Genomic DNA, 27,091 nt, shown 5'->3' with positions numbered 1-27,091 from the left:
GGGATTACCAGGCTATTTCTTTTTCTTTTCTTTTCTTTTTTTTGACTAAGAGAGGCACCTGTGGCATAGAAGGGGCATTGGCTCTGGGTTCAAATCCTGGCCATTTCCCCATATTAATCTATTTGTTTTGAGGCCTCTCTGAACTTCAGTTTCTTTGTCTATAAAATTAGGATTAAAATGCCCTGATCACTTTACAGAGTTGTTGTAATGATCAAATAAGTAGTCCTTGTAAAGTATATAAAATATAGATGTCAGTTACTTTTTTCTTAGATGAAAGAAATTAGTTTTCCTATATTCCAGATGTGTTAGGAGAAAAACTGATTTAAAAAAAATTAACTAAGAATGTCATTTTGGAGGTACCAAATATGTTCCCATTTGCCTAATGGTCATATTACTGCACCTTTAGCCAAATAATTTGTTTTTCTTATTTAAAACTCAACAATTATATAAAGAATACATTTATTCTATGTGGCATAGTGCAGGCATATGGGTTTGGGGGTGTGATGTATGCATATCCTGATACATATGTGTTTTAATACTTTAATTTGAAATTTATGAAAGTTTAAATATTCATGAGTTTACAAGGAATATAAGAGAGGGAAGTTGTTCTTTTTGTTTTTCTCTGTCTCTGTCTGTTTCTGTTTATCTTTCTCCCCTCTCTCTCTGTACCTATATCTACTATGTGTAAGTGTATATGTACTTGTTTAGTAGGGGGAAGGTTGGTCCTAAAAATGTTGTTACTGTTCAGTCATGCCTGACTCTTTGTGACTCCATTTGAGGTTTTCTTGGCAAAGATACTAGAGTGGTTTGCCATTTCCTTCTCTGGGTCATTTTACAGATGAGGAAACTGAGGCAAATAAGGTGAGGTGACTTGCCCAGGAACACACAGCTAGTAAGTGTCTGAGGCCAGTTTTGAACTCAGGAAGATGAATCTTTCTGACTCTAGACCTGGCACTCTGTCCACTGTGCCACCTAGCTGCCAAGCTAAAAAGTAGATATGCTTTACTTTAGCAGCTCATTATAAAATTGGAACTAATTTGATGTTAAAAATCATTCAAAGACTTGTGACAACTTGTTTGAAATGAAATGGAGCCACTGAAACGCTATCTGAAGCAAATCCAGGTGAGGAATGGGGTGTGTATATGGGGTGAGGGGGAAGGTGGCAGCACAGAATTCTACCCATCTTTTGACATGGGAGGGGCTTGAATGGGCTCTGGGAATGGATATTTTATCACTCAAATTTGGGGATGGTGGTTGCTGCTGGAAAGACCTATCCTCTCCCAAGAAGCACATCATCTTCCCAGGAAACAAGCACTCCATTCCCATTTTGGCCCTTGGGCCAAAACTTCCTTTGCCCCAATGCTCGCTTCAGCTCTGAATGCGGCTATTATGATCTTCATTTTCCAGATGAAGAAACAGAGTTTTAGAGATGCAAAGTGACTTGTCTAGTCACATAGCGAGTAAATGAGTTTTGTGGCCAATTCCTTTTCACAAAAAGACTGGGTATCCCTGTCCTGGGCAGCCTGGTGATATAGTGTAAGTAGCACTGGAGTCAGAGTCAGGAGCTGTAGTTTTTAATCTTGGCTCCACTACTTAGTAGCTGTGTGATTTTATTTTTTTTTTTAGTGGGGCAATTGGGGTTAAGTGACTTGCCCGGGGTCACACAGCTAGTAAGTGTTAAGTGTCTGAGGCCGGATTTGAACTCAGGTACTCCTGACTCCAGGGCCGGTGCTCTATCCACTGCACCACCTAGCTGCCCTTAGCTGTGTGATTTTAGACAAGATACAACCTCTATGAAATTCATGTTCCTGGGAATAGTACCTGCTCTCGCCTAACTTCCAGAGACTTTGTCAGATCAACTGGTATTTATTAGGAACTTGCCATGTACCAGGCAGTGCTCTAAGCTATTGGATTAAAAGAAAGGCAAGAAAAACCAGTCCCTGCCCTCAGTGGGGGAGACATCATGTAACTAATGAGGGACACTCAAGATAGCTAAGGGAGGGATGCAAGGTAAACTGAGAAGGGAAGGCACGAGAAGAAAGAAAAGACCAAGAAAGGTCTTCTGCAGAAAATGGGGTTTAGCTGAGACTTGAAGGAAGCCAAAGCAGCTAAGAGGAGATGAGGGGACAGATCATTCTAGAAGCAGGGGATAGCCAGCCAGCACAAAGGCATGGGCGGTGTGGCTGGATCGGGGAGTGTGTGAAGAAATGACTGGAAAGGTAAGAAGAGACATGTTATGAAGGGTTTTGAATGTCAAACAGGATTTTCTCGATCCTGGATGTAATAGGAGCTACTGGAGCTTCTTGAGGAAGAAGGTGACATGGTCAGACTTAGGCTTTAGAAAAATCACTTTGATACATGAATAGAGGATGTTTGGGAGTGGGGAGAGATCTGTGGCAGGGAGATCAGTTCGAAGGGTATTGTAATAGTCCAGGTGAGAGGTGATGAGGGACAGTGTCAGTGGATCAAAGGAAGAGCTTGGGGAAAGGCAGAATATGAAAAAGATTTGGCAATGTGTATATGGAGATGCTTTGAAAATGATAAAAACGCTTCAAGAACCTACTAGGTGCTAAGCACTAAAAACATTTTTTTTTTCTCTCTTCTTTGGGGGATATGTATATAGAGTTATATTTGACTTCAGAGTTGCTGTGTAAACATATGAGCATATGTGAACATATAGTGAGTGACAGACATTTTCCTTGGCTCACGTAAAGCTTTAAAGGGTACCTATATCTTTGGACTACTTCCTCATCTGGTACTCCAAGGATTTTCAATTTCGCTCTGGGTGGGTGATCTCTCTCTATGGATGCACATTGACCCTAACTCCTATACCACTTAGTAGACATATTCCATGAATTCTGGGGATCAGTTGTATAATAAATATCTTATGTTTCATGGGACTTTTCAGTTTACAAATTACTTTGCTCACAACTCTGTAGGTAGGTAGTATAAGTATCATTATCCCCAATTTACTGACTAAGAAACTGGGGTATAGAGAAGCTAAATTTGCCCATGGTCACATGGTTAATGTATATCAAAGTCAGTATTCAAATTAAGTTCTTCTGAGGTGGAAGCATGGCAAATGGTAAGATAAGGTTTTGGTGGTCCTGGGTTCAAATCTCTTCCACGTCAGCTTTGTGACCTTGGGCAAATCACTTCGTCTCTCTGGGCCTCAGTTTCTTTATATGTGGATGATCTGACCTTTATGGTCTCTTTTATCTTTCAATGTGTGGTTTTGTAATTCCAAGCACACCATGTAATGCTACTGCTCCTTTATTTTGCCACCATAACAGGAAATTGGAGCTCAGTATTTGCTTAGTTTCTAAGAGTACCAGAGTAAAGATATATTTCATTTGTCTAACTTGGTTTTGATTTTAAATTCTTTGCTTGTTTTTTTTTTGTGGGGCAATGAGGGTTAAGTGACTTGCCCAGGGTCACACAGCTGGTAAGTGTCAAGTGTCTGAGGTCGGATTTGAACTCAGGTCCTCCTGAATCCAGGGCCAGTGCTTTATCCATTACGCCACCTAGCTGCCCCTTGATTTTAAATTCTTACCTCTTTATCATCATTTTCTTTTCCCTTGATTTCAAGATGTGTGTAAAGGTATCTATAAAGTGCAGATAGCTACTTGGAGTGATATAATAATGTCTTTTAGTTTCTTTCCAAAATTTGATATTCATTTCAGCAATACTTCTGTGGAACTGAACACATGTTTGGGCAAGTGTTGGTATTAAATCCTGTAAGAGAATAATTAGGAAAAAATAACTGTGACTGAAACAGAGAGGAAAAAGAACATTTTGTGAAATCTTTCATATGTGAGGCATTCCTAATTGCTTTAATTAGTTTATCAGTACTCTGGCCTTGAATGATACACTGAGGGAACGAGATAGAGATATGTAGAACTGGAAAATCTGATGATTGGAATATTTATTGAGGGGAGGGGGCAGTGAGAGAGAGGGAAAAGTCCACAGCAAAGTATGATTTCAACCACAGATTTTCCTTTCTCTTCAATTAATATCATCTAAGAATTTAGGGGTCCTCATTGCAGGGGGACAGCTTCAGGGATGGAGTCCTTTTCTTAGCTCCCAGCTTTCATCCCCGTAGTAATTCTCAAGCCAATGCAGCAAAATGACTACAGGGAGAAGAAGTTATGAAGGTATCAACTTTAAGGGTCTGGGAAGGAGTGGAAACCTACTGGGTTCCACAGATGTGGCTACTCCCTCTACTAACCCATATCATGACTGCTTTACAAGTTATGAATTGTCATGGTCAAAAAATGATTCATAATCTGGTGATCAAATTTATGATGAGGGTTTTTGTAGCTAGGTTGGTCCTTGGACAAGAGACCTACAGTCTGTCCCTGGGCCAATCTTGGAAATCTCTTGAATATTATCCGAGGGAGTGCTCTGTTCCCAAGGTCTTGAGAATCCAGAGTCATCTGTCATTCACAATAAGGCACTGAAGGACTTCCATGTAGGGCAAGCAAATGCAGGTACAGGACAGAGCCTGGCTTTGTCCAATATGGGAGGTCAATCTTGTTTTATCCTTATTATCCTTAGTCCTAGATCCCTCTATGGATGTGACCATTCTTCTTTTTTGGGGGGGGCGGGGCAATGAGGGTTAAGTGACTTTTCCAGGGTCACACAGCTAGTGTCAAGTGTCTGAGGTCAAATTTGAACTCAGGTCCTCCTGAATCCAGGACTGATGCTTTATCTACTGTGTCACCTAGCTGCCCTGACCACTATTCTTTTTTCTTAGCCTATGATGTCTGGATTCTCTTTTCATTCCCCACCAGTTTCTATTCTTGGTCCATCTGTGCTTGGATACTTGAGAGAGCAGCTCTCTTATTGATTCCTTAGGTCCTGTGTCATGCCCAAGTGGGACAGCACCCCTCTGCATCTTTAAGGGTCTCCAACTTCTGCTGACTTATCTTAACTCCTCTTCTCTTCCTTTAGCTGTCGCTCAGTAGCCTGCCAATCTCACCATTTTAGTTTCTTGCTTACCCACTGTGGGATACGAGTAACAAAAGCCTATTTGCACTGGTGGCTTGTGACAGTCTCATCATTTTATGTTCCTGTCTTGAGCCTCAAGCTGTTTGGATGTCATTGACAAAAGAACACAACATAGAAAATCACAACAGTCTGACCCCCGAGACTATCCAGAAAGGCATAGATAAGGAAAGGGCAGGTGTGTGGAAAGCTGGGATCTCCATCTTTGATCCTTAGAGGTAGAGGCAGAATGTGGTAGGAGCAACAATCTGGAAAGGAGAGCTGATAAGGAGAACTGGATGTTGGGATATTAGGGGTGTGATGGAGGATAAACTACTCCCTACCTAGGATCTATATCCATGTGGAAGGGAAATGTGCTCAGATGCTATCAAAAAATAAAAATTCACGGGCCCTGGATTCAGAAGGACCTGAGTTCAAATCCAGCCTTAGACACTTGATTCTTACTAGCTGTGTGACCCTGGGCAAGTCACTTAACTCCCATTGTCCAGGCCAAAAAAAAAAAAATCAGTTTGATATTGTTTATAGATAGTTTAAAAAACATATTTTTAGTTCTTTTTTTTTTTTTAAACTTTACCTCTTTGGTGTCCAGGCCATGTTTTTGTTTTAAATGAGACATGGCTACAGTAAAAAGAGCTTCTTCCGGCCACCTCTCATACCAGTCAACTGTGCTGCAAGTGATCAAGGCCGGGTACTCACGACAATTTCGGCGGAAATTGGGCCCTGCAGGACTTACGGTCATAAAAATATGAAGATTTCTTGCGATTCTCTGGATATGAATGAAAAAAGAATGAATTAAAGTTAGTCACGTGATAAGAAATGTTATACTAAAATTTTGTTTCAATTCTGTCTTTCAAGGGATATAATTTTCAGAGAGCGAGCAATTAATTTTGTTACTTCAGTGTTGTAAAGCTGAAAGGCTAGGACAGAATCACAGAATTTGAGTTGGAAATGGCCACCTCATTGAACCTATACCTGAATAAAGGTCCCCTCTGTAACTTGCTTAACAAGTCACCATGTAGCCTTTGTTTGAAGAGCTTTGGAGCCCACTATCTCCTGAGGCATCCCAGCCAACCTTCATAGTTCTAAGGGTTAAGAAGATTTTTATTATGTCAAGGATATCTTTGCCTCTCTGTAACTTTTACCTTCATTCCTCCCCAGGCTCCTTTCCTGCCTCTCTGGACTTTTCTCTATTATTCCTTACATAGGCACCTCCTTCTTTCTCCCCCAACCCTCTCTTCAGCTTTTTTAATACATCATCTTCCCCCATTAGAATGTAAGCTCCTTAAAGGCAAAGGCTGTCTTCTTGTATTTGTATTTCCAGTGCTTAGCACAGGGGCCGGTATACAGTAGGTGCTTAATAAGTGCTTGCTGCCTTGGCTTGGCTTCTAGTTTTGCCTTTTGGACAAAGGCAACCAACCACTTCTTCTGCATGATGATCCTTTAGATACTTAAAGAGAGTTAACATGTTTCTCCCCAGTCTTCTTTTCTCCAGGTTAAGTACCTCAGGGTCTTCACTAAGGCCTCATATAGTAAGAACTCAAGGCTCTTCATCCATGATGCTTACTCTCCAGCTTACTAATATCCTCCCTAAAGCATAGTGCTCATTACCAAATACAACCGTACAGATGGAGTCTGATCTACACAGAACAGACAGGGACTAGCACCCCTCCTGTCCTGGACAACACTGCCTAAAATTACTGATTTTTGTTGTTGTTGTTGGTTTTTGTTTTTTTAGCTGCCATACATGATGAGCTGACTCATCATGAGCTGAGGTTTCATTAAAACTTGAATGACTCCACCCTTTGTACTTTTGAAGTTCAGTTTTTGAATCCAGGTGTAATACTTTTCCCTTTCTATTAGATTTCATTTGATTAGATTTGGCTTAGTGTTCTAGATTGTCAAGATCTTTTTGGATTTGGATTCTGTCAGCTAATTGTGTTAGCTAGCCCTCCCAGATGGGTGCTATCTGTAGATTTAATACCAATGCAATCAATGACTTTTTCCAAGTCTATATGTATATAATTGTAAGAAGCCTGGAAAGGTAGAAAGAGCCCCAGCTAAAAAGGACTTTGAACTCCAAACAGAGGATCTCATAATTTGTACATATCTTTTTTTTTTGGTGAGGCATTTGGGGTTAAGTGACTTGCCCAGGGTCACACAGCTAGTAATTGTCCAGTGTCTGAGGCTGGATTTGAACTCAGGTCCTCCTGAATCCAGGGATGGTGCTCTATCCACTGCTCCACCTAGCTGCCCCTACTTGTACATATCTTTTTAAAGAACCAAGTTTTTTGCTAAATTTTCTGTGCATCCACACTGATCTCTTCAGATGAAACTTTTCGTTCTTGTCAGAAATGTTTCTCCTTGTGTCTTCAGAGTTTCATTTTTGGAAGCTCCCCACATGATTCTCCAGGGCTTACATATGCTGGAGAATCTTAGTTCATAGGATTCTACCTAGTTTTCTCTAAACTTGTTGAAATCTGTTCACAAAATCTGGAGAGACTGTCAGACAATGACTTGTTTCCCTTTCTTTCTTTATCACAAATGCTAAGAAAGTTTGTTTCTCCCAAGGTTCCTATAAATATCCATCCCAGCAAGCAACTCTTTTGGTGAGAATGAGGTCCAGAATAGAATTGCCCTTGTTGGTTGCTTCATTTTTTGAAGGATGGAATTATTATTAAGGCAAGTAAAGAAATTATTGGGTGCTCTGCTTTGGTACAAAGAGAGCTCTAGGTGATGTCTGTACAGTTAAGTCCTTAGTCACTATGATATAATGCCTGTGTGCCAGGCTAGTGACGTTTCATAAGTTTACATTTTCTCTGTCTAGGTGGTGGGCCACTATTATAGAATACTGTTTCCTATTTTTGTCTCCATCAATTCACCCAAATGCTTTTCTCCATGCTTTACCCTGTGGTTCCTAGATTTCTTTACATCTTTCCCCCATCCCTGCTCTATAGTTTTTTTTTTAATTTTTGCCTAGTTTTATTCCTTCAATAGCTCTTTCTTCTCTTATTGCTATAGGTAGCATTTCTAGTACAATACTGAAGAATAGTGGTGATAATAGACATTTTTTAGGATTAGCCTATTTAATTTCCAATTAATTTTTAATCTATGCCTCCACAGACCTTTTTCAATCTAATTTCTACTGAATTATTATTTGAAAAGGGCAAATTTTATATTTCTGCTTTTCTGTATTCGGTGAGGTTTTTGTGCACAAGTACATGGTCAATTTTTGGGAAGTTGCCATGTATAGCTGAGAACTAGATCCATTTTTTTCTATTTTCAGTTTTCTCTAGATATCTAATTTTTCTGAGACTCTATTAGTCTCCTTAACCCTGAATCCAGGGATGGTGCTCTATCCACTGCTCCACCTAGCTGCCCCTACTTGTACATATCTTTTTAAAGAACCAAGTTGTTTGCTAAATTCTCTGTGCATCCACACTGATTCTCCCTGGAGAATCATGTGGGGAGCTTCCAAAAATGAAACTCTGAAGACACGAGGAGATAATTCCCTCATCTAAGCTCTTAAACTATGACCCAGAAGTGGGTTATAAGTGATAGATTTGCCAAACAGCAAATCCTGTGTCCAGGGTTAGCATAGGAGCTCCCTGTAATCTCTTTCTAACCAGTTGCAAGGTCCCCTTACTATCTCCAGCTTGAGAACTCCCAAAGCTGCTGTTGCGTCTGTTACCATCATCTATTCCCACCACTGGTGTTTCATCCATGTAGGTTCTTGTCCCAGCCTCCACCCCCAAGTTACAGATGTTCCTATCCAACCTTCTAAATTGTCTTGGGCTGGGATAATCTTTTACTTTGACTTTCTGTTGACTCTACTAGTCTAGAATTTGGTTTGACACATTATTTTAAAGTTGTTTGGAGGTAAATGTTTAGAGAGCCTGGCTTTTTCTTCTCCATCATCTTTCTCCCCAGATGTCCAAGGAAATACCTTCTCAACAATCTTTATCAGGTATACTCTGTCCTAATCCCATTCTCAGACACCATTTTATTAACTACCTCTTTATTTTCCCAAAGGAAATAAAAATTGTCATTTCTCCTGTAGAGTAAAAAACATTGTTACATATCCAATTAATCAACTATCAGATATTTAATAAGAGGCCTACTCTATACCCAACACTATTCTAAGGGCTGTATGAGATACAAAAGAAATTAAGTGTTAAGTGATTTGTTCTCAACAAGCTTACTATGCAGTAAAAGAAATGAACATATTTGAAATAATCAGAACAGCAATTATATATGCCATATAGTATTTTGATATGATGGTATTTTTATTACCTTTATGTTCATGGTTTTATTTTGTTTCTTTTGAGTTTTCATGGTTGTATCATTTCTAAAGCAAAGGCTCAGAGTTTTGCAGAAATAAAGTAATATCATACGGAAACCCTTGTATTTTTTTTTGTTGGGGCAATGAGGGTTAAGTGACTTGCCCAGGGTCACACAGCTAGTAAGTGTCAAGTGTCTGAGGCCGGATTTGAACTCAGGTCCTCCTGAATTCAGGGCAGGTGCTTTATCCACTGGGCTGCTTAGCTGCCCCAAAAACCCTTGTATTTTTACTAATACTCAACAAAAGGTAGAAGCCTATTAAAGCTGGACTAGTGCAGTGACTTCATATTCAGATATGTTCCTGTTTTACAGATGAGTAAACTGAGTCCCATAAAGGTAAAGTGACATGCCTAGGATCACAGAGCAACTTAGTAGAAGGTATGGGACCAGAATCCAAATCATCCATGTATCTACTCTAAAAAGTGAAGTGTAAATTTTAATGCTTCTGGTTTCTACTGAATTTTTCTTTCATAAAAAGTGATCATCCTAAGGAAATGCATCATCTACTAGGGAAAGGCATCCTGTGGCATAAGTTAATGACTTCAAAGCATCATGGTATAAAGAAACCATTGTTTGTTACAATTGATGCTTCATCTGTTGGTGCTAGCAGGTCATGTGCTTAACCACCAAATACCAGATGGCATTAACAAGAGAGATGAATATAGTCAGAAAAAATTCCTTGAAGGAGGTAGGCTTTAGGCTGGGCCTTAAAGCATGAATAGATTTAGTGTAGGCAGAAGGGAAGAAAGAATGCATTCTAGAGAGGGAATCAGTAAGAGCAAAGGCAGAAAAGTAAAGACCAGGATGTACACCATGAACAAAAAGAAGACTTAATGGTGGAACTGGAGAATGATAGGGAATAGGGTTGAATAAATAGGTGTGGTTCAAATTGTGATGAGCCTCTGAAAGTCAGACAAAGAGTTTAATCTTTTTTTAAAAAATGTAATAAACATTTTTATTTATAGTTTTGGGTTCCAATTTTTATCTCTCCTTCTCTCCCTCCCCTCTCTCCTCCCTGAGGTAGCAAGCAATCAGATATGGGTTATACATGTATAATTATGTAAAACATTACCATATTTGTCATTTTTTATAAGAAAACTTGATTAAAATAAAAAAAAATGAAAGTGGAAAATAGCTTGCTTCAGTGTGTTCCATCAATATCAGTTATTTCTTTGGAGGTGGATAGTATGTTTCATCAATAGTCCTTTGGGATTGTCTTAGATCATTGTATTGTTGAGAATAGTCAAATCATTTACAGTTCTTCATGAAACCATATTGCTATCCTTGTGCACGATGTTTTCTTGGCTCTGCTCACTTCACTATACATCAGTTCATACATGTCTTTCCAGGCCTTTCTGAAGCCATCCAGCTTGTTATTTCTTTTCTTTTCTATTTATTTTTTGTTATTTCTTATAGCACAATAATATTCCATTACCACCATATACCACAGTTTGTTTAGCCATTCCCCAATTGATGGGCATCCCTTTGATGTCCAATTCTTAGCTACCACAAAAAGAGCTGCTATAAATATTTTTGTACAAATAGGTCTTTTTCAAAGAGTTTAATCTTGATGTGGAAGCAAAAGGGAATTATCTCAGGCTGTTAAATAGGAAAGTCACATGATAGATACTGTGATGTTTTAAGTAGAAAGTATTAATGGTTAATGGTAAAAATAAAATAAGTGTGAGATAATCTAACATAAATCACATATATCACTAAGGATGGACACATCTCTTGATGCTAAATTCATGAGAATATCAAGATGCCAAAGGTTAAGTTGTATAAAAAAACCTTTGGATCACTTTAAAATAATATTGTCACTGATCTGGCTTAATAAGCTTACTTTAAGGACAAAAACATTAACTGAAAATTATACACAGAAACACGAATGTGGTATCAAACACGCATCCTTAATTTGACTTCATAGTCTAATAAAAATAAATTCATATAGGCAATACCTTTTGGAAGAATAGAAGCAAAGCTTGTCGGCTGTCACCACAACAGGATTCTTCAGCAACGTTTCTGAGACCTGATGCTATATTATCCAGCTCTTCATTTTCAAATACATCAGGCATAGATCCTGAATTGAGAATGCTGTTCAAATCTTCTAAAACAGTCTCCTTGGGTGAAAACACATATTTCTTAAATCAGAAATTACTAATTACTCATATTTTCTAATCTAAGAGACACCAAATGAACAGATAGTGAGTAAGCAAACTGACAGTGGTAAACCATGATGGTCTATTCATAATTTAGATCAGATCAAGAGGATGAAGGGGTAGACATTTTCTCTGATCCCCTCAACCCATCAAACCTCTCCAAACAGAAATTACATGCCTAAACAAAAGAAACTTAATCTGTCTCTGTGATTCAGGATACTCAGAATCTAAAATTAAAAAAAAAACTATGAAAACACAAAAAATAAACTCACAAACTGATATCTACCCTGAGCTCATTCAACACTCCACTCCCAACTTTTGCACTACCAAAAGCAAGGCTATACTAGACAACCCAAGCAATTGGAATATAGACTACCAAAAATACTAAAACACACCCACTTAAACACCCCATTCCCCACCTCTCTCTCCAGTGTCTTGGAGATCCTGCTTCTAGGCTATGGAAGTTTGCTTAGGCCATAAAAGCTAGGCTACACTCCAGGGTCAGAAGCTTACTAGGGCCACACAGACAGTGCAATGCAGAGAAGTGGGCTAGGTTATGAAAGATATCTGCAGAAGAACCAAGAACAGAGGGAAAGGAGTAGAATATATGTCTGGGCTTGAAATAAAGTTCAACAGCATACCCTAAACCCCTCCTCCTAAAGTCTTGGAAACCCAAATTTCAGAAATCAGCCCCGTATCACCAGGCAGCTCCCTGAACTGCTGGTGCTACACCAAAGAAGTGAGAATTGAGGGTGTGGGACAGGGTGCAGCATATATATGGGGGCCTATGCAGCACTTTACTAAGCCTGAGGGAAAGAGCCCCATGACCAGTTGGAGCTAATTCTGTCCTCCCAAAAGGCACCTGAAGAAGAGACCCAAGCTGATAAAACATAAGTTGCCCAGCGTATGAGGAGGTTGAGAGTCTTGGAGACCCAGCCTCAAGGAAACTACTGGGTCTGAAAACTGCCAAGTCAGGGGGTCAGAAAGTAGGGGAAAATAAGGGGGAAAAAGACTGAAATTGCCAAAGATCTCAGGAAGAAGAAAACGCAAAGACCTCAAATATAAGCAGATAAAACAAAAAAGGAAAACAATAATAGTGGAAGGGGATACAGCCTCCAGATCTAGTAAACATGTTGAGGCATCTATAAATAAATACTTCAAAAAGGTAAATGATCCAACACTTGATGAGATGAGAACCATGTGGAATTTGAGGAGAACATAAAACTACCACATGCTCTTCCTGAATGGTTTAAAAGAGAAATGGGAAACATGAGGGCAGAATTAATGCCCTGTACAGCAAAAATAATGGGCAGAACGGAAAAACTGGAATCTGTAATGGCAAGTCTCAACAAAGAAACCAGAGAGAACGGTAGATTAGGAATGCAAATACATAGAAATGAAGGACAATATAAAAGAAGAAAATCAAAAGACAATATTTTTAAAAGAAAATATGAACACTATACAAGCAAAACATATTGATCTAAAAGACAGGATGAGTAGGGACAACCTAAAGATCATAGGTTTCCCAGAAGAGCAGGACAAGAAAAAAAAAGTTGTAACACCAAATTGAAGGAAATAATACAAGAGAGCTGTTTATCAACATAGAAAATGAACTACCACTTAAAAATATTCATAGATAACCCCCATAAAAAAAGCAACAACAAACCCAAAGCTTTAAACTACAAGACACATGGTGATTAAATTCAATAATTCAATTTAGAAACAACAAATTCTACAAACAATTAGGAGAAAGGACCTGAAAATACAAAGGAAAGTCAATTCAAATAATACAAAACTATTCCATATCTACCAGAAAGTACAGGAAGGAATGGAAGAACAATGGAGCTCAAAATGCAGCCCTGGATGAACCTACTCTGTAAATCTGAGCTTAATGATAAATGAAAAAAGACTGACATTCAATAATAAACAAACATCAGGAACATTCTAAGAAAATCAGAACTGAAGAGATTATTTGATTTTTTGAACAGCCCAGATAACAGAAATGCAGGATAAATAAATGAATATAGCAGCCAAGGAAGGACAGAAACAACAATAGAGTGACAGCAGAGAAAGACCAGTAAGGGGATTCTTCATAAATGTACACAAAGACACAAGAGTGAAGGCAGAAGTAGAGGTAACAGTGATGAGGCTGGCCTTGTGTAATATGGACAGAACTTGGTAACACTCTGCCTATGAGTGAATCAATGTCTTTCTTTCTTTCTTTCTTTCTTTCTTTCTTTCTTTCCTTCCTTCTTTCCTTTCTTCCTCTCTTCCCCCTTCTCTTCCTTTCTTTCTTTCTTTTCTTTATTTTTTTGGTGGAACTACATTACAGAATGGAATGGTGAATGAAAGGGAACAGAGTGTGTGATGTGCCTGAGGAAATCAAGGGCTTGGAAGGTGACCTATGTGGTCTCAGGAACAGAAAAGTCTACCATGGAGTGGTTGCAGAGGAGAGGGAAAGGATTGAAAAGTGGGAAGAGGAAAATGGAGACCTTACTTTGGTAGTAGTAGTAGGTCCTACTAATGAATGCTCCTATAGATGAAGAGAGATGTTCTCTGAATGTAGATGAGTACCTTGTGCTGCATGTGGTCTTGGGAATTTCATGTTTGAAAAAGACTATTTGTCCTACCTCAGGATGTGGAAAATTGGAGGGGGTTGGAACTTCTAAGGACAACTGACATTAGGAAGAGTTAGAGGGCATGGACCCAAAGAGGAGACTTAGAGGCAAATGGAGAAAAGAAGGTAACCATAGGGAAGGTACAGATCAGTGGTGGGCTAAATAATTAGGGACATACTTGTAGAAGGTTCCTAGTATGGGACAATGTCTTCTCCGTTACCTGCAGGAATTGGTCTTGTTTTGGAGTGAGGCACAATGGAAAAGGGGAATCTACTGGGCAAGCTCTACAAGGCAGTGTTAGAAACTGCCTAACGGGGAGAGCCCAGAATGAATACCTTGGAGTTTTGAATCCATGAGAAACACAGAGAACTAGAGACTGGATAAATACAGAAGGATGAACCAGAGAATGAGGTGTGTTGTTTAAAATCTAAATATGGGTTCTGATCTGCCCCCGCCCCAGTCTTGGGGGGAAGCTGGCTAAAATCACTGATAAATTCAACAAGAGTTTAGGCTTTTAAAGATTTATTAAAATATATATTATAAGTTGGTGAAGAGAGAGAGAGAGAGAGAGATTGAGAACAGATTCCTTATAGCATGGAAATCCTAGCTCAGATCTAATTTGGTATAGCCAGAGAGAAAGAAAACAATTTCCTTTCCTAGCAGCCCACATGAAATCTCTCCCCACCACGCTGGTGTCCGAACGACTAAGAGGGGCCCACCCTGTTCTCCATCTGCTGCCATGCTGGTTTCCCAGACAAAAAGAGACCGATCCTCAATGGCTTCTCCCAGAAGCCATCTGTGAAACAGGAAGCAAGGCTGTCCATACACACAGCTCCAAGCTAATTGGCTGGTAGCTCTGATTGACAAGTCCCACAGGTGGTTCTATAGATGTAACTTCTGGATGCTAAAGTCACATGGTCTCTAAATCACATGCTTTCTTCTCAAGGCAGAGCTTCCCTACAGTATCTCTCCAGAAAGGGTGCCATTCCAATTCTCACAGAGGGCTCAAAGTAGATAAAAAGAGGATAGTTCCAAATTGCTCTCCAGAATGGTTAGATCTTTTCATAATTCCACCAACAGTGGATTAGCATTCCAGTTTTCTCACATCCCCTCCGACATCCAATATTTTTCCTCTTTTGTTATATTGGGGTAGTGAATTTATAAAGAAACAGATTTAGCCTTCCATCAATGAAAAAATTTCCTAACATTTAGAGAGATCCTGAAGTGAAATAGCTTGACTTGGGAGGCTTTCCTTTCAACCATGGTGTTTAAGCAAGAGCTTGATGACCACTTTTCAGCTGAATAGGACAAAAGATTCTTGTTTAGAGTCTGGATGAGGCTAGATGGGAGCTGACATCCCCCATCACTCATATTCTGTGATTCTGTGCTCAGGTCCCATCTAGCTCCAGAAGAATGTGAAGAATATTCATGTTGTGACTAACCACATTACCTGAAATTCACAAGCCTCCTTCTCATTATCAATGCTATTAAGAATTGCACTTTATAAAAAAAGAGGTTCAATAATAATAACAGAAAAATGAGTATTTAGATTAGGATGGTGACTAGAAACTGAAAATCCAAGGGACATTGTCCAACAAAGAATCAGGAGGACAGGCTGATTGACTATATTGGGAAGCTGAGACTAAAGAAATATCCCTTCCGCATCACAGGGGTTAGAAGCCCAGCATCGGGGCAGCTAGGTGGCGCAGTGGATAGAGCACCAGCCCTGAATTCAGGAGTACCTGAGTTCAAATCCGGCCTCAGACACTTAACACTTACTAGCTGTGTGACCCTGGGCAAGTCACTTAACCCCAATTGCTTCACTAAAAAAAAAAAAAAAGAAGCCCAGCATCTGAGATCTGGAAAATTGGAGTAAAATTTTTTGACCCTCACTTTGTAGCAGAGAAAGAGTCTGATTTTTTTCTTTTACTTTTATGGGGTATTTACATTACCTTATTGTAAAATTTAGCCTATATTATATAATACCATAATATATTTTATGCATTTCTGAGTTTCTTAACTTTTGCTGTGTCACCTGCAGCTTCCTCAAAGCTCCCCCCAAGTTTTCCATTTAATTTCTTATGCTGACTCGCAATATATTGTAACTAATGGGCAAACTGATGGAAGAGAGAACTGTAAATTATAACTCCTACTTGTGAATATAGGGAAATAAGAGAATGGTGGTGTCATCCTATGGGATTGAAAGAATTAATTCATCCCTTCAAATGTTAATTTACTATTGGAAATAGGCTTAGGCTATGAACAAACTAAAATGAATTTTTTTCACTGAAAATAGATGACATTTAGGAAAAATAAGTAAATATAGCATCAATCAGGCGTTCTACTTTCATTAGGGAATTAAATGACATGACTTAGATTGCCTTATAAGATATCTGTAATAGAATTAAAATGCTAAGAAAACAAAAAACACTTCTATGGAGTTGTCACTCTTTTGCCACACAGATATTTACACATCAGTCTTTAAAGCAATGATCCATAACAAAAGCTGCTTACCTGAGTTAGATGTGTATCAAGAATAAGCAAAACAGTGGTTTTCCTTCTAGTCCTGTTTTGTAGAAAGGACTTGTTTTAAGTCTTCTCTGAATTCCAGGTGGCCATAACTACGAGCTGTGCATAATCTGTAGAGTTTACAATCTCCCAAGTAACATGCAAGGGTGGCACACGTTTCTTTTCCACATCCTTCTATTCCAATCTTTAGGGGAGAAAACAGATTATGAAACAGATGTTTTGAGAAATCTTTCCACAAAGAATTTTTTTTGTTTATGATAAGAGTAGAGGGAGTGAATATAGATTAGATTTTTGATAGTTCTTCTCAGTCTGCTTTTTAAAAAAAAAAATCTTATCCTGTAGCAGACAGAGAATTGGCCTTGCCCCAGGAAGACCTAGGCTCCTGTCTTGCCTCTGAAACATACTAGCTATGTGATCCAGGGCAGGTTGCACAACCCCTAACTACTCTTTACCCCTTCCCCCCTCCTTTCCCAGGCAACTCTCAGCCTATAAGTTGCAGACAAAGTGGCAACATGCATTGGTAGAGGGAGTTTCGTTATCAGGGAATTTCCTAATTCTAGTGAAATAACAGGGCTGGTCCCTATTTCTGTCAAGGATTCATAGTTGATAAGACAGTTTTCTCGCACTTAAAACATCACACTTTTAAAAAAAGAGCTCTTTAAAATGTAACATGAGGGGGCAGCTTAGGTGGTGCAGTGGATAAAGTACCAGCCCTGGATTCAGGAGGACCTGAGTTCAAATCCAGCTGCAGACACTTGACAATGACTGTGTGATCCTGGGCAAGTCAATTAACCCTCATAGCCCCGCAAACAAAACAAAACAAAACAAAAATTTGAACATGATTTGGAAGGACAGTTTTATTATATTTGCAAAACTCCAGGTAAATTAATTTTACTTGTTTTATTAGGTGAAGCCTACCATCTATATTTAATCAGTAGTCTAGAAATCTAAATCATTTTCTCAGGTATCTCTTTTATTAACTTACTGTTAACTTCCCCAAAAGGTTCCCTTTCCCTCTGAAGCTCCTAGCCCCTCACAAACCTTATATATTTTTTTCTTTTTTCTTTTTTGCGAGGCAATGAGGGTCAAGTGACTTGCCCAGGGTCACACAGCTAGTAAGTGTCAAGTGTCTGAGGTTGGATTTGAACTCAGGTCCTCCTGAATCCAGGGATGGTGCTTTATCCACTGCGCCACCTAACTGCCCCACAAACCTTATATTTAGGCTTATGTGATCTTGGGATGTGTCTACTGCCTTCTACTGACTCAATTACACATTTGTCCTCAAGGAGTCTGATAATGGTATGTAAACATACTGTCGAATACACACATATATTATCTTTTTTTTTTTTTTTTAGTGAGGCAATTGGGGTTAAGTGACTTGCCCAGGGTCACACAGCTAGTAAGTGTGTGTTAAGTGTCTGAGGCCGGATTTGAACTCAGGTACTCCTGACTCCAGGGCCGGTGCTCTATCCACTGCGCCACCTAACTGCCCCCACACATATATTATCAACACAAACAGTTCACATCATGGATTCTTTCTTTATATTCACATTCTTTAGTTTCTAGGAAACCTAAAGAACAATATATTTCATATGTGTTAGACTTAAACCGACATGTATCATAGAATGTCCTAATCATTGTCTATAGTGATGCTTCTGACTGCTGCCAGATGGCTCTAGCTAACCCTAATTATGGATGTAGCTTTATCTTCTAGGGAAAGAGAGAAGAGTCATTGAGTGAGATCCAGAAAATAGTTACAATCATATGATCACCAATCGACCTTCTTCTTAATTTGTCTTACTCTTGTCACTATCTCTTTTTAGAGCTGCATTCTTTGGATTAGAATGAACCCTGGTCCTGGAATCAAGAAGAACTGAGTTAAAGTTCCACCTATGAATCTTAGCACCTATGTGAATGACCAAATCATTGTTGATGGTTTTTTTTTTTCAAAAAAAAAAAAAAAAGAAGGAAGAATACAGTGAAAAAACACAACCTCTATGGGTTTAGTTACCTCATTTGTAAAATGAGAGTGTCAGACTGGATGGCTTCTGAGTATTCTCCAGTTCTAAATATATGATCCTATGATTATATGATCCTATGATTATATAGGGGCAAGCCACAAAGTCTCTATCTATAGGTAGTTGGAGAGCTACTCTCTTATTACCTACATATGTCTATAGAAGGATGTCTAAAGTAATTTTGTGCATATATTTAGGTGGCTGCATATTCCTTTTGACTTGGAGGTAAGAGTTGGGGTTACTAAATACTTGAAGTGAAAAAGATTTTTAGCCACTGATGTGATTTTCAAGTGCATATATGTGTACTCACACTAAGAAATAACATTTTACGTGTTGTAATCATGTCAAATATGACACGATATCTTTTAAATTTTTCATTAAACATTAGCAAATTAGCCTCAACTCAATTGATTATTTAACTTATGACTATTGTCTACCTTAGGAACTCTTACTAGATACAAAGATTCTATCTAGAGTATATGTTCAATTCTAGATGTCACATTGTAGGAAGGTTATTGAATAGAGAGGCTTAAGAGTATGATGATAAAGACATTCCCTGCCCTGCTCCCATAACTGGCATATAAAGATAAGTCTTACAATTCTTGTGTGTGTCTATGTACATACATACATCTATAAAACTCTCTGGAGACAGTGTCCTTTGGCAATTGGAGGAGAGAGTTAAGAACATTTAGCCAGGAGTTGGGGGGTGGTAAAGAGGATAAAGAGTAGTACTATTAATGTATTTTAAAGGATGTCATATGGCAGATGGACTAGACTTTTCTGCTTGTCCCCAAAGGGGAAGAACTCATAGCATTTGGGAGAAGTGCAAAGGAAGACTCCATATGTGGAAATACTTGTTAGCAATTAGAGTTGTCCAAAAGTACAATTGGTTGTTGACCCAATGGGTACTGGATTCTCCTGACCCAGAGATTGTCAAGTGGAGGCAGGATGACCACTTGTCATGTTGTAGAAGGGATTGTAAGTCTGGACCAGATGGTCCCTGGAATTCTCTCTTAACACTGAGATTCTGTGAAATATTATTTACTAGTATCCTTATGCATGTCAGTTCCCCCAGGGCAGAGTAGCACTGAATTTGTTGGATTCTACTGATAAACATTTATAAGAGACAAAAAAATTAATGGTTTAATACCCCTAGACATAATTCATTTGTTTCAATGGCTCAAGCTAGCAAAGTTTTAATGACATGAGGCTAATTTGTTTACTTCAAAGTCTTATTCTAACTTTTTTTTTTTTTTTTGGTGAGGCAATGAAGGTTAAGTGACTTGCTCAGGGTCACATAGCTAGTAAGTGTCTAGTGTCTGAGGCTGGATTTGAACTCAGGTCCTCCTGAATCCAGGGCTGGTGCTTTATCCACTGTGCCATGTAGCTGCCCCTTATTCTAACTTTTTTATTCTTTATTTGTATGATGGGGTTTCTCTAGGTGTATAACTCTCAACTTCTAGGGTCTAAATGATGTTATTTGTTTGTTTTTAGTTAATCTCATAATTTTAGGAACATTAGCGTAATGTTTAAGACAATTGGTGGAACATTTTTTCAAAGCTGATCACCTACATAGATGATAAAAGTAAATGTAAAAGACCACTAGATGGTGCCAAATCCATCTCATGCACATACCTGCATGTGCACATAATCTACTTGGTGGTTTTTTTTTTAATGTGTTGGTGTCTTATGTAAAATGTTGGAGTAGATTTACTACTTAATCACATCCAAGAACTTTTTTTTGGTTAAAATCCATAAATTTTCAATGGCCAGTGCTAAGGAACCATTCCGAAGAAAAGACATTTTTACTGGATTTCTTAAGTTGTCAACAACCCGATAACTTTAAATACTTATTTGTAAACTTTTTTTTTTCTTACCAGGAACATGTGGCCCCCTGGTTGTCGAAGGACTCTTGCTGCTCTGCAAACATGTTCTGTGGCTTCATTGAAGAACACCATTGAATTTGAAAGCTAGGAAAAGAAATGGAAGGAATAAACACATTTCAGTGGTACCTGGGTGGGAGAATATTTCATTCAGTTCTGGTGTGGCAGGAGAGGAGACAGAAATAAAAAAAAGAACTTTTTAACAATTGTGTCTTTCAAATGGTTTAAATTTTAATTTGAGAGGAGAAAACTTGAATAATGCACAATCCATCCAAGACCATCTCATGAAAATGACTGCTAGTGCTGCCTCTGATTGAGGCAAAAAGCCAAGCCAGAGAGGAAGAAGACAAAAACAGGATGAGTAGCAGTAGCTGCAGCAATCTTGTTTTCAGGATCTGGTCTCTGGAATAGGAGACCCTTTCTCTACCTTCTCTCCTTTGCTGAATGACTATCACTGGCTTGATACTCAGAAACAGGAAAAGAAATCCAATATAGACTTGTAGTTACTGCTCTCTTCTTCTCTTCCCCTCAAGGAAGTGGTCTTAATCTAGAATCCTCATCATTCAAGTACTAGTAGACCACTTTGGCTTTGGAGGAAAACTTCTGGTTCTGTGATACTCTTTCCCTATTATCTCTTTCTCTCTGGGTAATTTTCCATTTGACATTACCTTCTCACCAATTCTATGCCACCAGTTCTTCTCACTGATATCACCCCTTACAGTGCCGTGCTGCCAAAAATTGACTTTTTCAATCTTTAAGATCACATCTTACCTGAGGGCAAAATAATACAAGGTTTCATACTTATAAGAACTCATTTTGAAACCAGAGGGTGAATTTCCTTTCTTCTGTTCAATATGTTTGAAAAGCTCCTTTAAAATCTTAAGGCAGGGGGACAGCTAGGTGGCGCAATGGATGGAGCACCGGCCCTGGATTCAGAAGGACCTGAGTTCAAAATGTGGCTCAGACACTTGACACTTACTAGCTGTGTGACCCTGCCTGGGCAAGTCATTTAACCCCAATTGCCTCTACCAAAAAAACAAAAACAGCAACAGCAAAAATTAAAATCTTAAGGCAATCATTACTGGCAACAGATTACATAACATCTCTTCTTACCTCAAAACCACTTGAACCCATGATAGCTGGAATTCAGAAAGTATATCTGCAAGTTTTTTCTGGTTATTACAGTTCTGATAGATCCTTCTCCTATGAGGTTTGTTACATCCAAAAAATCCACATACAAGGTTAAATCATTCATGATTTTGTCTCGGGCCAATACAATCTTATGAAGAGAAAATTTATTTAAAAAACCCAGAAAACCAATAAAATACAATTTTACTTGTTAATGAGATTAATGAAACCCCTTGTCATCTGAAATCGCCCAGATTCCCCTTTTGGGAATGTCATAGGGATTTTCTATGGCTCAACCCCATAATAAGGGTGAAACTTGGGAAAATCTCATGTTTGGTAGCTGATGACATTTCTACTTGTAGGAAGATGTTGACCTTAAGGTACCAAAGGGAAATTTGGCTAAAAGAGAACCCAAACCGTAAGGTATTTTTGCAGACAGGGAAACTCGAGTCTCTGGTTCCACAGGATCTTTCAATATCATTTGCAGCCTGTCATGGAAGTTAAATCAATGTAGGAGTCTGCATAGATTCCTCAACCTTGGGGTAGTTAACTATTCTAACAAACTCCACTCTATTGTCTTTTGAGGGCTGGTACAGCTGTCGTAGCAACATCTGCTCTTGGCTAGTGGAGATCCTGTCTCACGGTCTTGTCTCTGGTTTGTCTTTTGTTTATCTTTTGATCTGCGAAATCCTCCAGCTGTCTTGTAGTATTCTCAGCTCCTCATCCAACTTGGTATTTACATGTGGAACTTGGAACTTCTAAACCAGTGATTTAGTCTCTTTAACTAAGTTACTACTGAAGGGGGGGAAACCATGTTAAAGTCAACTCTGTATTGTATTTAGGGTTCATAGCTTTTAGGGTCACATAGGTATTACGAGTTTATGCAGTCTTAGGGGAAATTCTCAGACTGGCATAAAAAACCCTATGCATTTTTTAGAAATTCTGATTAAAAATGTGATTTGGTAACTTTTGACTGTTTTCAAGAGTGATTGAAGCAGTTATTTCTGGTTTAGAATCTATATGGAAAATGTTAGCAATAAGATAGACATTTTTCTAGAGGAAAAATGATATAGGACACAGCATATAATCCCAAGGACTTTAATGTGTGATGTTAACAATTGCAGATTTCTACATAAGGGTCTTAGTCCTCATTGTTACATTCTCAAAAGCAAATAGCTTTTGTGGCTTTGATTTCTTAGTTTTTCCATCACTCAAATTGGAACTAAACTTGTTACACTCAATGATAAAGAATAAATAAAGAATTTTAGAGCTGGATAAAATTTTAAACCTTAGTCATCTAATCAATCTCACCTCTTTTTATAATGGGAACTAAAAATTCCAGAGATGGAAAGTGATTTCTTCAAAGTCTTAGTTCTATTTGGTGACACAACTAATATTAGAATACCTGTTTTTCAGACTTTTCAGTCCAGAAATCCTTTCTACATTTGCTTTTTTCCACACATCTGTTGGATGTCTCCATATGGCCACAACTTTAGGATGCCTCACCCTCACCAATTATGGTGGACTAGAACTCAAATAATTCAAATTACTCTTGTAATAATAATAATTAATTAATACCAGGCGAAGACATCTTGAGTATATTTTTGCTGATTTAATATGTCTTCATGTGAGGCTGGAAAAAGATGGTTGAGGCAAGTCTTGAGATGCTGTCCCCAGTAGTAGTTCAGCAGAACTGATAATTGAACATAATGGCATGTTGAGGAATGAGAAAACCTGGCAAATTAGAGTCAATCTGTTTCTTCTAATGATCTGCTTGAAGACATTTTTATCATCTGCACCATCCTCTCAGTCTGAACATTTGGTTGTGAGCGATGAGGTAAGATGGTATATTTTTCAAATAAAATACTTTTGTAATTCTTTAATGGCAACTGAAGTATATAGACTCACTTAAAAATAAGTGTCTAGCAACCTGTGTGTAAATAACTGAGATACAAAGCTGACACTGTGGCAGTAGAATTTTGACATCAAATTGGGAAGACTTCAAGCTATTTTCAGGTGTAATTCTACTAGAAAGAGGAACTTAATCTCCAAAAATAGTTTTGAAAAAATGAATATAGATTCTTGACTGAAGTGTCTCAATCAGTTTTTACAAAAAAGTAGTCAGCACCAGGCTTAAGCTCATTACCCCTGCCTCTTACAAGTCCACAGACACGTCCAAGTTCCTAATCTCATTGACAACTCAGGTCTCTGGAGGGTGACTATCATGCTCACTTGGGGCTAAAGAATCAACTATAAAGGTTTGGAAGTAGTTTTAAAAATAATACCGTAGCTCATGGGGCTTCTACCAGTATGCCTCTCTCCACACTTATCACTTGATATCAACTCATCAGCCAAATTTAATTAGCTTTTAAAAAGGAAAAATCTTCTTATGGTTGTTAATAAGAACAACTGGTACATTAAACATTCCCTTTCTTTCCAAAGTCCATGACATACTCTCACACAAGAACACACAGAGTCCAGAAGAAAGTGGGATAAGGCATGGAACATATGTGCAAAGATGTTAACAGCTTCTGAAAGTCATTTTGCTGGAGTCTGCCAGATGTTCTCTTCAGATATGGAGATCTTTTTTTGCTGAATTCCTTGGAGAGTCTTGAAGCTGATTTTTCTCAATGTGTCTAGTTTGTCCTTGTCTTGCCTTGTGGATATACTGCTGCATTCACTGCTATTCTGGGGACACTGATACGACACAGACAAAAAAGTCTGATTCCTCTGGACCATAAAGGATCCTCTTTGGCACTAACTCTTCTTTGCCATCATACCAAGAAAAGACAAAATTAAAGTCTTCTCAGCCACCAGTGAGAACACTCTTCTTTCCTTTGGCCATCTCCCTGAGGGAAGGGGTGAGATCCCCAATTTCAGACACTTGTAGAAAACTCTTTCTTTTCCTTGTGGGAAAAAAGGTTTTTCTCTCCTCAGCGGGGTTAGGGGCTAGTCCCCATGCAAAGGAAATTTTCTCTTTCTTCCTGTTGAGAGATAATAGCTTCATTATATTTTCAAATGGATGTCTGATGGTACTTTTGGGGAATGGTTTTTTCTACAAGTTTAACAAATATTTCAAATGAAGGAGAAAACAATCTGAAATCTATTTGAGATTGGTCGGTTTTGTGACATCTTTAGGGGGACTCTCTCAATAATTTTCAAGTGGCAATTATACTTAATTTTAAAATTACACTTAAGATAACAAACTTCAGAAATCTTTCTGAAAACAGCATTCTTTTCCTCAAAGTTCTAATGAAAGAATGAAAATTTAAAATATAAAGACGTTTACCTCAAATAGAGTTCTAGCTCATGTGAAAGAAGCTCGAAAAAAAATTTTCTTTCCTCAGTGTCAACTAAGCGTCATGAAATACTCGGGTTGCTTCATGTACAAAAAACAGGGCAGCAGGTTTCTTTAGACACAACAACTGACTTGTTAGCTTGTAATAATCCATGGAGTAGCTATTAGAAATTTAAAGATGGGATTTTCAAAAAGTCATTGAAATATTTAAAAAAATATTTGTAAATATCAAATAACCAGATTGCTAACAACCTCAACATGTCTCTAAAATTAAGAAAAGTTTATTTTAAAATATTACCATATCTTCAAACTATGATCTACATTAACAGCAAAATGGGATGGGGACAAGGGGAGGATGAAGCAAAGGATAGCCACTGAAGGGAGAGATATGGTCCCAAGGTTAAGTTTTTTTCCATTAGGAAAATATTTTTGTATTCTGAGAAAGATGTATTAGCTATGAGAGAGAATGGAGGCAGAGAGACAGAATAGGAAACTATTAAAATAGTATGAGGCAAGTAGGTGGCACAGGGGGGGTAATACAAGGCTCAGCATCAGGAAGACCTGAGTTGAAATCTTGCCTCAGATGCTTACTTAGCTATGTTACCCTGTACAAGTCTCTTAACCCTCATCTGTAAATGAGATGGAAACAGAAATGGTAAACTACTCTACTATCTTTGCCAAGAAAATCCCAAATAGAGTCATGAAGAGTAGAACATGACTGAAATGACTTAACACAGCACACAGACAACAATGTTATAGGGGTAGTTACAGGACTGACTAGATGATTGGGCCCCCAAAATGATCATGAATGGATCACTGTCCACATGGATGGAAGCCTCTAGTGAAGTGTCTCAGGGATCTATGGCTGGCATTGTGCTGTTAAACATTTTTAGTAGTTACTTGGATAAAGGCATAGATGGTATGCTTAAGAGATGCACTAATGTCTGGTGAGAGGGCTGAGCCCTTGGTAGGCTCTACAGGGGTCTATGCTGGTGCTGAGGCAGAACTTGGGTTTTTCACCACTGCTGAGAACCAGGAGGTAGGCTTTAGTAGCAGTGGCCCAGGTGGGGGAGGGACACAGGCTCATGGGAGCTGACAACCACAACACACAAAGCTGGTTGATTAGCAAGTTGGTCTGGGGTCATCTATAGACCAGGGAACAGGTCAGGCAAGTGAAGAACCTGATCCTCCTTAAATCATACCACATGGGACTTCTGAAGCTTGGGATACTGCAGCCTGGAAACAGTGCCCCACTTTAAGAAGCTAAAAGTCAAGTAAAAGAAAGGCAAGATGAGCAGACAGAGAAAGGTGAGGACTATAGAAAGTTTCCTTAGTGACAAGGAAGATCAAGGTGCACCCTCAGAGGAAAATGTTAGCATCAGGGTCCCTACATCTAAAGCTTCCAAGAAAAAATACGAATTGGTCTCAGGCCATAGAGGCACTCCAAAAAGGACTTTGAAGATAAAGGTAGAGAGGTAGAGGAAAAATTGGAATGTGAAATGAGGGTGATGCAGGAAAGACATGAGAAAAAAGTCAACAGCTTGAAAAGCCAAATGGAAAAGCTCTCTGGTGAAAATAATTGCCTAAAAATTAGGATTGAACAAATGGAAGCCAGTGACTTTATGAGAAAACCAAGACACAATAAAGCAAATCCCAATGAATAAAAAATAGAGGGCAGTGTGAAATATCTTCTGGGAAAAACTGCTGACCTGGAAAAATAGGTCAGGAGAGATAATTTGAAAATTATTGGTCTACCTGAAAACCATGACCAAAGGAAAGAGCCTTAGACAACCATCTTCCAAGATATTCTCAGGAAAATTGCCCTAAAATTCTAGAAGCAGAAGCTAAAATAGAAATTGAAAGAATCCACCAATCACCTCCAGAAAGAGATCCCAAAAGGGAAACTCCTAGGAGTATTGTAGCCAAATTCCAGAGCTCTCAGGTCAAGGAGAAAATATTGCAAGCTGCCAAAAAGAAAGAATTCAAGGACTGTGGAGCCCCAGTCAGGATAGCACAAGATCTAGCAGCTTCTACATTAAAGGACAGGAGGGCATGGAATATGATATTCCAGAGGGCAAAGGAATTGGGATTACAACCAAGAATCACCTACCCA

General features: G+C 38.6%; 1 protein-coding gene across 1 annotated transcript in view; it reads right to left on the bottom strand.

The window, feature by feature from the left end:
- Positions 1-27,091, bottom strand: part of DNAH14 (dynein axonemal heavy chain 14) — a 362,777-nt gene that overhangs the window by 90,029 nt on the left and 245,657 nt on the right. The window contains 13 exon segments of the mRNA XM_044003178.1: positions 3,554-3,735; positions 5,582-5,773; positions 11,304-11,465; positions 16,637-16,671; positions 16,674-16,694; positions 16,697-16,835; positions 20,547-20,639; positions 21,666-21,685; positions 21,688-21,771; positions 21,774-21,835; positions 24,973-25,039; positions 25,042-25,084; positions 25,086-25,139. Coding sequence (XP_043859113.1) covers positions 3,554-3,735; positions 5,582-5,773; positions 11,304-11,465; positions 16,637-16,671; positions 16,674-16,694; positions 16,697-16,835; positions 20,547-20,639; positions 21,666-21,685; positions 21,688-21,771; positions 21,774-21,835; positions 24,973-25,039; positions 25,042-25,084; positions 25,086-25,139 — 1,154 coding nt within the window.

This window comes from Dromiciops gliroides, chromosome 4 (assembly GCF_019393635.1).
Source record: "Dromiciops gliroides isolate mDroGli1 chromosome 4, mDroGli1.pri, whole genome shotgun sequence".
In the NCBI taxonomy this organism is placed as follows: domain Eukaryota; kingdom Metazoa; phylum Chordata; class Mammalia; order Microbiotheria; family Microbiotheriidae; genus Dromiciops; species Dromiciops gliroides.
This window is presented reverse-complemented; position numbering and strand designations above follow the sequence as displayed.